This window comes from Tursiops truncatus, chromosome 8 (genome assembly GCF_011762595.2).
Source record: "Tursiops truncatus isolate mTurTru1 chromosome 8, mTurTru1.mat.Y, whole genome shotgun sequence".
NCBI lineage: Eukaryota > Metazoa > Chordata > Mammalia > Artiodactyla > Delphinidae > Tursiops > Tursiops truncatus.
The window spans coordinates 25,435,003-25,450,242 of record NC_047041.1 but is presented as its reverse complement, the minus strand read 5'-3'; the positions used below and the strand labels follow the sequence as shown (position 1 = coordinate 25,450,242).

Genomic DNA, 15,240 nt, shown 5'->3' with positions numbered 1-15,240 from the left:
TCTACTACCCAAAACAATCTACAGATTCATTGCAATCCCTATCAAACTACCACTGGCATTTGTCACAGAACTAGAACAAAAAATTTCACAATTTGTATGGTAACACAAAAGACCCCGAATAGCCAAAGCAATCTTGAGAACGAAAAACGGAGCTGGAGACATCAGGCTCCCTGACTTCAGACTATACTACAAAGCTACAGTAATCAAGACAGTATGGTACTGGCACAAAAACAGAAAGATAGATCAATGGAACAGGAGAGAAAGCCCAGAGATAAACCCACACACATATGGTCACCTTATCTTTGGTAAAGGAGGCAGGAATGTACAGTGGAGAAAGGACAGCCTCTTCAATAAGTGGTGCTGGGAAAACTGGACAGGTACATGTAAAAGTATAAGATTAGATCACTCCCTAACCCCATACAAAAAAATAAGCTCAAAATGGATTAAAGACCTAAATGTAAGGCCGGAAACTATCAAACTCTTAGAGGAAAACTTAGGCAGAACACTCTATGATATAAATCACAGCAAGATGCTTTTTGACCCACCTCCTAGAGAAATGAAAATAAAAATAAACAGATGGGACCTAGTGAAACTTCAAAGGTTTTGCACAGCAAAGGAAACCATAAACAAGACAAAATGACACAGAATGGGAGAAAATATTTGCAAATGAAGCAACTGACAAAGGATTAATTTCCCAAATTTACAAGCAGCTCATGCAGCTCAATAACAAAAAAACAAACAACCCAATCCAAAAATGGACAGAAGACCTAAATAGACATTTCTCCAAAGAAGATATACAGACTACCAACAAACACATGAAAGAATGCTCAACATCATTAATCATTAGAGAAATGCAAATCAAAACTACAATGAGATATCATCTCACACCAGTCAGAATGACCATCATCAAAAAATCTAGAAACAATAAATGCTGGAGAGGGTGTGGAGCAAAGGGAACACTCTTGCACTGCTGGTGGTAATGTGAATTGGTACAGCCACTTTGGAGAACGTATGGAGGTTCCTTAAAACACTACAAATAGAAATACTATATGACCCAGCAATCCCACTACTGGGTATATACTCTGAGAAAACCATAATTCAGAAAGAGTCATGTACCAAAATATTCATTGCAGCTCTATTTACAATAGCCCGGAGATGGAAACAACCTAAGTGTCCGTCATTGGATGAATGGATAAAGAAGATGTGGCACATATACACAATGTAATATTACTCAGCCATAAAAAGAAACAAAATTGAGCTATTTGTAATGAGGTGGATGGACCTAAAGTCTGTCATACGGAGTGAAGTAAGTCAGAAAGAGAAAGACAAATACCATATGCTAACACATATATATGGAATTTAAGGGAAAAAAATGTCACGAAGAACCTAGGGGTAAGACAGGAATAAAGACACAGACCTACTAGAGAATGGACTTGAGGATATGGGGAGGGGGAAGGGTAAGCTGTGACAAAGCGAGAGAGTGTTCTGGACATATACCCACTACCAAACGTAAAATAGATAGCTAGTGGGAAGCAGCTGCATAGCTCATGGAGATCAGCTCGGTGCTTTGTGACCACCTAGAGGGGTGGGATAGGGAGGGTGGGAGGGAGGGAGATGCAAGAGGGTAGAGATATGGGAACATATGTATATGTATAACTGATTCACTTTGTTATAAAGCAGAAACTAACACACCATTGTAAAGCAATTATACTCCAATAAAGATGTAAAAAAAATATTAAAACAGTTATTTTAATTGTATTCCATATATTCAAAAGTTAATTTGATACCTGAAAGATTAAAAAAAAAGAAGTTCAAATTGAACTTTGAGAAAGGAAAATCACTATATCTAAGAAGAAAAATACTCTGGATGTGATTAGCTAAATATAAGGCATTACAAAAGAAAAAATTAGTAAATTTGGAAATAGAAGTGATCTAAAATAAACAGAGAGAAAAAATATTTTAAATTAACAGATAAACAGAAATATAATTATTTATTTTACAATTGTGTTTAATGCTATGAAGGAAAAAATAGGGTTTTCTGTTAGAATAACTGGAGGGAGAATAATACATTTTCCATTTATTAGAGCATACTAGGTACAAATAAAACCTGATTTAAATTGTAACACAACTGGATTTATTGTGTTACAATAGAAAAGTAAAAGTAGTTTTTTTCTTATAATTAATCCATTTGTTCATTTATTCCACACCATCCTTGTTCATTGATACTATTGATATAATAGTCCAGATATTTGGCTCACAAAAATGACCAAGGCCCCAGTCCCTTTCTTTGAGGAGCTAGGAGTTTAATGGTTCAGCAGTACCTCTTATTAAAATAATTGCATACCAAATGAAAACATAAATATATCCTTTTCATTTTCTTTTTTAGATGAGAATAGGCATTCACTCAGGCTCTGTGCTGGCTGGAGTTGTTGGGGTAAGAATGCCGCGATATTGCCTGTTTGGAAATAATGTCACTCTGGCAAGCAAATTCGAATCGGGAAGTCACCCTCGACGCATCAATGTCAGCCCAACCACTTACCAGTAAGTGTTCTTTGGCCTTCTCCCCCTGTCTTTGGCATTGCGTTATACTAGTAGCCTGTCACTTGTGAGACGCTTATTTTTTTCTTGATCCTGTTATTATCTAAGATAATATGAGTAGATCCATCCAGTCTGAAAGATAGCAATTATGTCACAAAATTTAATTTGCACCCTAAGAAAGTACATGGAAAACCTGACTTGACTGAGAGGTAAATGGAGGTTTGCATTTCCCACAGTCTCTGTCTTCCTTAGGTATTCCTGTTTAAAATACAGGAAAGCAGGGTTTTTCCTGGTGGCACAGTGGTTAAGAATCCACCTGCCAGTGCAAGGGACATGCGTTCGAGCCCTGATCCAGGAAGATCCCACATGCCATGGAGCAACTAAGCCCATGTGCGACAACTACTGAGCCCACGTGCCACAACTGCTGAAGCCCGCACGCCTAGAGTGCATGCTGCGCAACAAGAGAAGCCACCACAATGAGAAGCCTGTGCACCTGAATGAAAAGTAACCCCCGCTCGCCACAACTAGAGAAAGCCCGTGCACAGCAACAAAGACCCAATGCAGCCAAAAATTTAAAAAAATAGAGGAGAGCAAATGTTAAGGGTCTGAAACACACTAGAAATCTTAACATTTTCAAAATGTTTCTCAATGTTTATAAAAATCAAAGGAATAAGATAGAAAAGGTAATTGTCTCTTTTTATTCTTCTAAATAATGAATATAAATAGGGACTCTTTAAAGTTAAATATATACTAGATACAGAGTAAAACTTCAAACTCTATTTATCTTAAAGGTTGTATTTGACAACTCTACACATTTTGACAGCTGAAGTCATCCTTGTTTTGTGCCTGGTAGATATCAAGCTCCAGGCATTAGCTATTACGTGCCATATGGGCAGAGGCCAAGTCTTTTTGACTCATGGTTATATCTCCAAAACTTACCCAAAAAATGTTTAGCACATAATAAGCACTCTATTAATATTTATCAGATTAATGAATAAATGTACTGATAAGATAAATATCTCTATACTAAGAAAATAATATGAATATCTCCTACTTGGTAGACTTTGGCCTAATGCTAAGCTTTGGTGTACAAGCGATTTCATTAGTTCCATGATTTAAATGACTTAGAAATCACATTGTAAAACTGTAAAGTAGAAATGGTGACCATGGATATTTTTATTAGCATGACTACCATGTTAACCCAGGCTAACAAAAAAACCCCAGAAGCAGAAACTTTAAATACATAGATAATAAATGTTGATTTATAATAACAAACAAAATGGTGACACTTTGAAGCTTTTGATACCACATATATACAGAGGGAAGTTAAGGTTTCTTAGATAAAAGACAAGTATTTCCAGATTCCTGAGGACCACATGAGAAAGGGGAAGAAATTACAAATATGAAATCAAGATAAAGTTGCTTAAGAACTACATGTCATTTTTAGGGTCTTTATATAAGGGTTTTGCTTCTTTTAAATTTCTCCCAATTTTTCTAACACAATTCTGGGCATAATACATATGATATGATAATGGTTTCCATATTAAATGGAATTAGGAAGCTTCTCAAGATCAATGCTCTAGATCACTGCACTTTGTTCTCTAGACCATGGGGTAAGGAAAAGTTCCTGAAGATCAACCACCTCACCTGCATACTCCTACCATGGTTATGATTTTTCCCATCATGGAGCTAATACATATGTTTCCTCTTTGTATAAGTGAGTGTAGATTTATAGAAACTCCATTTTAAAAAAATGATGTGTAAAGAATGGGTCAACCATGTGAGGAGTTATACCCTGAGCTTAAATATCATTGCTATAGCTGGCTTTGTCTACATGTGACCAATAAAGGAAACCCCACAAGCAACACAGAGTCTGTGCCTTTGGGTGTTGTCTTTGAGTTTTAATAATCTTTTTCACATTGGTGGGAGTTTGTAATTATCCTTAGTGATCAATAAAGTCTGAAGAATTGAATCATTTAAAACACTGTGAGCATTGAAATATTTTGTTCTGTTATGATCTGTCCCCCCACCTCCCCCCCGCACCAAAACACAAATGGAGACATAGATGAACAAATTGAACTGCCTTCTGGGTAGATTATAAAAGATACTTTCTCTGACTGGTCCCAAATCTTATAATTTCTAATAATACTTTATAAAAATATTTTTGTGTTTGGTCTATCCTCAAAAATAACACTTTTCCTCCAACTGTTTCTGTGTTCCTCCCTCCTTCCCTTCTTTCAACAAATACTTGTAGAGTACCTACTATATTCCAAGCACTATGACAGTCACCAATGTTACAGCAATAAACAACATAAATATGATCTTTGCCTTCATAGAGGAGACTACCAGATGGTAGATGTATACAAATAAACAGTTTATTACAATAGACTAGTGCTGAGGTCAAAAGGACATGATGAGAGTATTTAGCGCAACAAGAGGAGTGGACTAAAATGAGGATGAAGAGATAGACTGAAGTCAGACCAACTGAAGCTGTAATTCATGTTAAGGGATTTCAACTTAACACTAAGAGCAAAGAAAGACATTGAAGAGTTTTAAGGAGACGAGTGACTTGACCAGATTTGTACTTTAAAAAGATCTCCAAGGTTGTAGAGAGAATAGATTAGAAGGTGAGAAGGGCAGCAATCCAGTGCTTGAAATCAGGTAATCTTATTCCCGTTTCCTTGATGGAAATGTAGCTAATTACTGAGACCCTGGAATCCAAACCATTTGCTGTTTCAACTTGTCTTCCATGCTTCAGAAGAGTGATTGGACTCAATGACCTTTGACATCCATTTTTATCTGGGATACCATTAAAAACAATGTACTTTGGTTCCTGGTAATCTTCTAGAAAACTAAATTTAGGTATATGATCTCAGTGTGACTTGGTTTTCAGATTCTGGATGTGTTCGTGCCCAAGTGGTTTCTGTTGGTTTTATATACACCAATCTATACACTTCAGCTATGTATAATTGTTCTATTCCACATAGCACAAGTGATTTATGAATCCACAAGTGTAGAGTATACTTCCCTTTCCCAGGATACTCAAAGTGAAATGCCAGGTGGATGTTTCATGGACATTCTCTAAGAGGAGATAAAATTGAACTTTCTTAGAGCAAATAGGAATTTGTGAAGTTAAACTGAGTATTCAGCTCATAAGAGCTTGAAATTTCCAATTTTCTTTCCTGAATTAAATGCTGAAAAATGTTCAATATTGTCTGGTTATTTTGAAATCTTCAGACAGGTTTCTAAAAATTTTTATTTTAATATTTTAATTTCATTGGAGTATAGTTGATTTACAATGTTGTGTTAGTTTCAGTTGTACAGCAAACTGATTCAGCTATACATATAAATATAATCATTCTTTTTTAGATTCTTTTCTAATATAGGTTATCAAAGAGTATTGAATAGGGTTTCCTGTGCTATACAGTAGGTCTTATTTGGTTATCCATCTTATATATAGCAGTGTGCAGGTATTCATCCCAAGCTCCTGATTTATCCCACCGGCGCCATGTCTCCCCTTTGTTAACCATAAGTTTGTTTTCAATATCTATAAGTCTGTTTCTGTTTTGTAAATGAGTTCACTTTTATCTTTTTCTTTTAACATCTTTATTGGAGTATAATTGCTTTACAATGTTGTATTAGTTTCTGCTGAATAACAAAGTGAATCAGACATATGTATACGTATATCACCATATCCACTCCCTCTTGTCTCTCCCTCCCACCCTCCCTATCCTACTCCTCTAGGTGGTCTCAAACCACCAAGCTGATCTCCCTGTGCTATGCAGCTGTATCTTTTTCTAAATTAGATTCCACATACAAGTGATACCATATAATATTTTTCTTTCTCTGTGTGACATACTTCACCTAGTATGAGAATCTCTAGGTCCATCCATGTTGCTGCAAATGGCATTAATACATTATTTTTCATGGCTGAATAATATTCTATTGTATATATGTACCATGTCATCTTTATCCATTCCTCTGTCAATGGAAATTTAGTTTGCTTCCATGACTTGGAAATTGTAAATGTGCTGCAACGAATATTAGGGTGCTTGTATCCTTTTGGATTATGGTTTTCTCTGGATATATGCCCAGGAGTGAGATTGCTGGGTCATATGGTAGTTCTATTTTAAGTTTTGTAAGGAACCTCCATACTGTTCTCCATAGTAGTTGTACCAATTTACATTCCCACAAACAGTGTAGGAGGGTTCCCTTTTCTCCACACCCACTCCAGCATTTATTGTTTGTAAACTTTTTGATGATGGCCATTCGACTGCTGGGAGATGATACCTCAGTGTAGTTTCGATTTGCATTTCTCTGATAATAAGTGATGTTGAGCATCTTTTCATATGCTCCTTGACCATCTGTATGTCTTCTTTGGACAGCTATCTGTTTAGATCTTCTGCCCATTTTCTAATTGGGTTGCTTGTTTTTTTTTGACCTAGAGCTGCATGAGCTGTTTATATATTTTGGAGACTAATCCCTTGTCAGTCATATCATTTGCAAATATTTTCTCCCTCTGTGGGTTGTCTTTTTCTGTTGTTGCTGGTTTCCTTTACTGTGCAGAAGCTTTTACGTTTCATTAGATCTCATTTGTTTATTTTTGTTTTTATTTCCCTTACTCTAGGAGATGGGTCAAAAAAGATCTTGCTGTGATTCATGCTAAATAGTGTTGTGCCTATGTTCTTCCCTAAGAGTTTTATAGTATTTAGCATAACATTTAAAAGTCTTTAATCCATTTTGAGTTCATTTTTGTATATGATGTTATGGAGTTTTCTAATTTCATTTTTTTTTAACATCTATATTGGAGTATAATTGATTTTCAATGGTGTGTTAGTTTCTGCTTCATAACAAAGTGAATCAGTTATACATATACATATATTCCCATATCTCTTCCCTCTTGTGTCTCTCTCCCTCCCACACTCCCTATCCAACACCTATAGGTGGTCACAAAGCACCGAGCTGATCTCCATGTGCCATGTGGCTTCTTCCCACTAGCTATCTATTTTACGTTTGGTAGTGTATATATGTCCATGCCACTCTCTCACTTCGTCACAGCTTACCCATCCCCCTCCCCATATCCTCAAGTCCATTCTCTAGTAGGTCTGCAGCTTTATTCCCACCTTACCCCTAGGTTCTTCATGACCTTTTTTATCCCCTAGATTCCATATATATGTGCTAGCATACGGTATTTCTTTTTCTCTTTCCAACTTACTTTATTCCATATGACAGACTCTAGATCCATCCAGCTCACTACAAATAACTCAATTTCGTTTCTTTTTATGGCTGAGTAATATTCCATTGTGTATATGTGCCAAAACTTCTTTATCCATTCATCTCTTGATGGACACTTAGGTTGCTTCCATGTCCTGGTTATTGTAAATAGAGCTGCAATGAACATTTTGGTACATGACTCTTTCTGAATTATGGTTTTCCAGGGTGTATGCCCAGTAGTGGGATTGCTGGATCGTATGGTAGTTATGTTTGCAGTTTTTAAGGAACCTCCATATTGTTCTGCATAGTGGCTGCACCAATTTACATTCCCACCAACAGTGCAACACGGTTCTCTTTTCTCCACACTCTCTCCAGCATTTATTATTTCTAGATTTTCTGATGATGGCCATTCTGACTGGTGTGAGATGATATCTCATTGTAGTTTTGATTTGCATTTCTCTAATGATTAATGATGTTGAGCATTCTTTCATGTGTTTGTTGGCAATCTGTATATCCTCTTTGGAGAAATGTCTATTTAAGTCTTCTGCCCATTTTTGGATTGGGTTGTTTGTTTTTCTGTTATTGAGCTGCATGAGCTGCTTGTAAATTTTGGAGATTAATCCTTTGTCAGTTGCTTCATTTGCAAATATTTTCTCCCATTCTGAGGGTTGTCTTTTGGTCTTGTTTATGGTTTCCTTTGCTGTGCAAGGGCTTTTAAGTTTCATTAGGTCCCATTTGTTTATTTTTGTTTTTATTTCCATTTCTCTAGGAGGTGGGTCAAAAAGGATCTTGCTGTGATTTATGTCATACAGTGTTCTGCCTCTGTTTTTCTCTAAGAGTTTGATAGTGTCTGGCCTTATATTTAGGTCTTTAATCCATTTGGAGTTTATTTTTGTGTATGGTGTTAGGGAGTATTCTAATTTCATATTTTACATGTACCTGTCCAGTTTTCCCTGCACCATTTATTGAAGAGGCTGTCTTTTCTCCACTGTATATTCTTGCCTCGTTTATCAAAGATAAGGTGACCATATGTGCGTGGGTTTATCTCTGGGCTTTCTACCCTGTTCCATTGATCTATCTTTCGGTTTTTGTGCCAGTACCATACTGTCTTGATTACTGTAGCTTTGTAGTATAGTCTGAAGTCAGGGAGCCTGATGCCTCCAGCTCCGTTTTTCGTTCTCAAGATTGCTTTGGCTATTCGGGGTCTTTTGTGTTACCATACAAATTGTGAAATTTTTTGTTCTAGTTCTGTGACAAATGCCAGTGGTAGTTTGATAGGGATTGCATTGAATCTGTAGATTGTTTTGGGTAGTAGAGTCATTTTCACAATGTTGATTCTTCCAATCCAAGAGCATCGTATATCTCTCCATCTATTTGTATCATCTTTAATTTCTTTCATCAGTGTCTTATAATTTTCTGCATACAGGTCTTTTGTCTCCTTAGGTAGGTTTATTCCTAGATATTTTATTTTTTCTGTTGCAATGGTAAATGGGAGTGTTTTATTAATATTACGTTCAGCTTTTTCATCATTAGTGTATAAGAATGCCAGAGATTTCTGTGCATTAATTTTGTATCCTGCTACTTTACCAAATTCATTGATTAGCTCTAGTAGTTTTCTGGTGGCATCTTTAGGATTCTCTATGTATAGTATCATGTCATCTGCAAATAGTGACAGCTTTACTTCTTCTTTTCCAATTTAGATTCCTTTTATTTCTTTTTCTTCTCTGATTGCTGTGGCTAAAACTTCCAAAACTATGTTGAATAAGAGTGGTGAGACTGGGCAACCTGGTCTTGTTCCTGATCTTAGTGGAAGTGGTTTCAGTTTTTCACCATTGAAGACGATGTTGGCTGTGTGTTTGTCATATATGGCCTTTATTATGTTGAGGAAAGTTCCCTCTATGTCTACTTTCTGCAGGGTTTTTATCATAAATGGGTGTTGAATTTTGTCAAAAGCTTTCTCTGCATCTATTGAGATGACGACATGGTTTTTCTCCTTCAATTTGTTAATATGGTGTATCATGTTGAATGATTTGCATATATTGAAGAATCCTTGCATTTCTGGGATAAACCCCACTTGATCATGGTGTATGATCCTTTTAATGTGCTCTTGGATTCTGTTTGCTAGTGTTTTGTTGAGGATTTTTGCATCTATGTTCATCAGTGCTATTGGCCTGTAGTTTTCTTTCTTTGTGACATCTTTGTCTGGTTTTGGTATCAGGGTGATGATGGCTTTGTAGAATGAGTTTGGGAGTGTTGTTCCCTCTGCTATATTTTGGAAGAGTTTGAGAAGGATATGTGTCATCTCTTCTCTAAATGTTTGATAGAATTCACCTGTGATGCCATCTGGTCCTGGGCTTTTGTTTGTTGGAAGATTTTTAATCACAGTTTCAATTTCAGTGCTTGTGATTGGTCTGTTCATATTTTTTATTTCTTCCTGATTCGGTCTTCGCCAGTTGTGCTTTTCTAAGAATTTGTCCATTTCTTCCAGGTTGTCCATTTTATTGGCATAGAGTTGCTCATAGTAATCTCTCCTGATCCTTTGTATTTCTGCAGTGTCAGTTTTTCCTTCTCCTTTTTCATTTCTAATTCTATTGATTTGAGTCTTCTTCCTTTTTTCTTGATGAGTTTGGTTAATGGTTTATCAATTTTTTTTATCTTCTCAAAGAACCAGCTTTTAGTTGTATTGATCTTTGCTATCATTTCCTTCATTTCTTTTTCATTTATTTCTAATCTGATCTTTATGATTTCTTTCCTTCTGCTAACTTTGGGGGGGTTTTTTTTTTTTGGTTTTTTTTTTTTGTTTGTTGATTTTTTATGTTTTTTTGCAATACACAGGCCTCTCACTGTTGTGGCCTCCCCCATTGCGGAGCACAGGCTCCGGACACGTAGGCACAGCGGCCATGGCTCACGGCCCTAGCTGCTCCATGGCATCCGGGATCTTCCCAGACTGGGGATAAACCCATGTCCCCTGCATCGGCAGGCAGACTCTCAACCACTGCACCACCAGGGAAGCCCTGAAGATTTTTGTTCTTCTTTCTCTAATTGCTTTAGGTGCAAGATTAGGTTGTTTATTTGAGATGTTTCCTGTTTCTTAAGGTAGGATCATATTGCTATAAACTTCCCTCTTAGAACTGCTTTTGCTGCACCCCATAGGTTTTTGGTCATCGTGTCTCCACTGTCATTTGTTTCTAGGTATTTTTTTATTTCTTCTTTGATTTCTTCAGTGACCACTTCATTATTAAGTAGTGTATTGTTTATGCTCCATGTGTTTGTATTTTTACAGATCTTTTCCTGTAATTGATATCTAGTCTCATAGTGTTGTGGTTGGAAAATATACTTGATACGATTTCAATTTTCTTAAATTTACCAAGTCTTGATTTTTGACCCAAGATATGATCTATCCTGGAGGATGTTCCATGAGCACTTGAGAAAAATGTGTATTCTGTTGTTTTTGGATGGAATGTCCTATAAATATCAATTAAGTCCATCTTGTTTAATGTATCATTTAAAGCTTGTATTTCCTTATCTATTTTCATTTTGGATAATCTGTTCATTTTTGAAAGTGGGGTGTTAATATCCTCTACTATTATTGTGTTACTGTGGATTTCCCATTTTATGGCTGTTAGAATTTGCCTTATGTATTGAGGTGTTCTTATGTTGGGTGCATAAATATTTACAATTGTTATATCTTCTTGGATCAATCCGTTGATCATTATGCAGTGTCCTTCTTTGTCTCTTGTAATAGTCTTTATTTTGAAGTCTATTTTGTCTGAAAGGAGAATTGCTACTCCAGCTTTCTTTTGATTTCCATTTGCATGGAATATCTTTTTCCATCCCCTTACTTTCAGTCTGTATGTGTCCCTAGGTCTGAAGTGGGTCTCTTGTAGACAGCACATATATGGGTCTTGTTTTTGTATCCATTCAGCCAGTCAGTTTGTTTTGGTGGGAGCATTTAATCCATTTACTTTTAAGGTAATTATTGATATGTATGTTCCTATTCCCATTTTCTTAATTGTTTGTTATTGTGGGTCTTTTCCTTCTCTTGTGTTTCTTGCCTAGAGAAGTTCCTTTAGCATTTGTTGTAAAGCTGGTTTCATGGTGCGGAACTCTCTCAGCTCTTGCTTGTCTGTAGAGTTTTTAATTTCTCCATCAAACTGGAATGAGATTCTTTCTGGGTAGACTAATCTTGGTTGTAAGTTTTTCTCCTTCATCACTGTAAATATGTCCTCCACTCCCTTCTGGCTTGCAGAGTTTCTGCTGAAAGCTCAGATGTTATCCTTATGGGGATTCCCTTGTGTATTATTTGTTGTTTTTCCCTTGCTGCTTTTAATATGTTTTCTTTGTATTTAATTTTTGATAGTTTGATTAATATATGTCTTAGAGTGTTTCTCTTTGGATTTATACTTTATGGGCCTCTCTGTGCTTCCTGGACTTGATTAACTATTTCCTTTCCCATATTAGGGAAGTTTTCAACTATAATCTCTTCAAATATTTTCCCAGTCCCTTTCTTTTTCTCTTCTTCTTCTCGGACCCCTATAATTCGAATGTTGGTGCGTTTAATGTTGTCTGAGAGGTCTCTCAGGCTGTCCTCAGTTCTTTTCATTCTTTTTTCTTTATTCTGCTCTGCAGTAGTTATTTGCACTATTTTATCTTCCAGGTCACTTATCCGTTCTTCTGCCTCAGTTATTCTGCTATTGATCCCATCTAGAGTATTTTTAATTTCATTTATTGTGTTGTTCATTGTTGCTTGTTTCCTCTTTAGTTCTTCTAGGTCCTTGTTAAATGATTCTTACATTTTGTCTATTCTATTTCCAAGATTTTGGATCATCTTTACAATCATTATTCTGAATTCTTTTATAGGTAGACTGCCTATTTCCTCTTTGTTTCTCAGCTCTGGTGGGTTTTTACCTTGCTCCTTCATCTGCTGTGTGTTTTTCTGTCTTCTCAATTTGCTTATCTTACTGTGTTTAGAGTTTCCTCTTTGCAGGCTGCAGGTTTCTAGTTCCTGTTGTTTTTTGTGTCTGTCCCCAGTGGCTAAAGTTGGCTCAGTGGGTTTTGTAGGCTTCCTGCTGGAGGGGACTGGTGCCTGTGTTCTGGTGGATGAGGCTGCATCTTGTCTTTCTGGTGGGCAGGTCCACGTCTGGTGGTGTGGTTTAGGGTGTCTGTGGCCTTATTATGATTTTAGGTAGCCAGTCTACTAATAGGTGGTGTTGTGTTCCTGTCTTGCTAGTTGTTTGGCAGAGGGTGTCCAGCACTGTACCTTGCTGTTTGTTGAGTGAAGCTGGGTCTTGCTGTTGAGATGGAGATCTCTGCAACATTTTTGCCATTTGACATTACGTGGTGTTGGAAGGTCTCTTGTGGACCAGTGTCCTGAAGTTGGCTCTCCCACCTCATAGGCACAGCACTGACTCCTGGCTGGAGCACCAGGAGCCTTTCAACCACACAGCTCAGAATAAAAGGGAGAAACAGTAGAAGGAAAGAAAGAAAGACAGAAAGAAGATAAAATAAAATAAAGTAAGATAAAATAAAAGTTATTAAAATAAAAAATTATTATTAAGAAAATAAAATTTTTTAATTAAAAGAGAAAAAAGGGATGGACAGAAACCTAGGACAAATGGTGAAAGCAAAGCTTTACAGACAAAATCTCACACAGAAGCATACACGTACACACTCAGAAAAAGAGGAAAAGGGGAAAATATAATACATCTTGCTCTCAAAGTCCACCTCCTCAGTTTGGGATGATTCATTGTCTATTCAGGTATTCCACAGATGCAGGGTACATCAAGTTGATTGTGGAGATTTAATCCACTGCTCCTGAGGCTGCTGGCAGAAATTTCCCTTTCTCTTCTTTGCTCGCACAGCTCCCAAGGTTCCGCTTTGGATTTGTCCCTGCCTCTGCGTGTCAGTCACCTGAGGGCATCTGTTCTTCGCTCAGACAGGACAGGGTTAAAGGAGCAGCTGATTCGGGTGCTCTGGCTCACACAGGCCGAGGGGAGGGAGGGGTACGGATACAGGTCGAGCCTGTGACGGCAGAGGCCGGCATGACGTTGCACCAGCCTGAGGTGAACCATGCATTCTCTCGGGGAAGTTGTCCCTGGATCACGGGACCCTGGCAGTGGTGGGCTGCACAGGCTCCAGGGAGGGGAGGTGTGGATAGTTACCTGTGCTCGCACACAGGGTTCTTGGTGGCGGCAGCAGCAGCCTTAGCGTCTCATGCCCATCTCTGGGGTCCGCATTGTTAGTCGCGGCTCACGCCCATCTCTGGAGCTCCTTTAAGCAGCCCTCTTAATCCCCTCTCCTCATGCACCAGGAAACAAAGAGGGAAGAAAAAGTCTCTTGCCTCTTCAGCAGCTCCAGACTTTTTCCCGGACTCCCTCCCAACCACCCATGGTGTACTAACCCCTTCAGGCTGTATTCACGCCACCAGCCCCAGTCCTCTCCCTGAGATCTGAGTTCTAACCGAAGCCTGAGCCTCAGCTCCCAGCCCCCACCCGCCCCGGCATGTGAGCAGACAAGCCTCTCATTCTGGTGAGTGCTGGTCCACACCGATCCTCTGTGTGGGAATCTCTCTGCTTTGCCCTCCACGCCCCTGTTGCTGTGCTCTCCTCCATGGCTCCGAAGATTCCCCCCTATGCCACCCACTGCCTCCACCTGCTAAGGGGCTTCCTAGTGTGTGGAAACCTTTCCTCCTTCACAGCTCCCTCCCACTGGTGCAGATTCCATCCCTATTCTTTTGTCTCTGTTTTTTCTTTTTTCTTTTGCCCTACCCAGGTATGTGAGGAGTTTCTTGCCTTTTGGGAGTTCTGAGGTCTTCTGCCAGCATTCCATGTGTGTTTTATAGGAGCAGTTCCACGTGTAGATGTATTTCTGATGTATCTGTTTGGAGGAAGGTGATCTCTGCGTCTTACTCTTCCGCCATCTTCCTCAAGTCCTCCTAATTTCATTCTTTTATATGTAGCTTTCCAGTTTTCCCCGTGTCACTTATTGAACAGACTGTCTTTTTCTCCACTGTATATTCTAGCCTCCTTGTTGTAGATTAATTGACAATAGGTGTGTGAGTTTATTTCTAGGTTTTCTATCCTATCCCATTCATTGATATTTCTGTTTTTGTGCCAGTACGTTATATTTTTATTTTTTTATTTTTTGCGGTACGTGGGCCTCTCCCTGTTGTGGCCTCTCCTGTTGCAGAGCACAGGCTCCGGATGTGCAGGCTCAGCGGCCATGGCTCACGGGCCCAGCCGCTCTGCAGCATGTGGGATCTTCCCAGACCAGGACATGAACCCGTGTCCCCTGCATCAGCAGGCGGACTCTCAACCACTGCGCCACCAGGGAAGCCTCAGTACGTTATTGTTTTGATTACTGTTGTTTTGTAGTATAGTATGAAGTCAGGGGGTCTGATTCCTACAGCTCTGCTTTTCTTTCTCAAGATTGATTTGGCTATTCAGGGTCTTTTGTGTTTCAATACAAATTTTAAATATTTTTTGCTCT

General features: G+C 38.3%; 1 protein-coding gene across 1 annotated transcript in view; it reads left to right on the top strand.

Moving 5' to 3' along the window:
- GUCY1A2 (guanylate cyclase 1 soluble subunit alpha 2) overlaps nt 1-15,240 on the top strand; it is a 425,465-nt gene that overhangs the window by 362,933 nt on the left and 47,292 nt on the right. Inside the window, exon 7 of the mRNA XM_019948660.2 lies at nt 2,387-2,541. Within this exon, the coding sequence (XP_019804219.1) occupies nt 2,387-2,541 (155 nt within the window). The remainder of the gene's footprint in view (nt 1-2,386; nt 2,542-15,240) is intronic.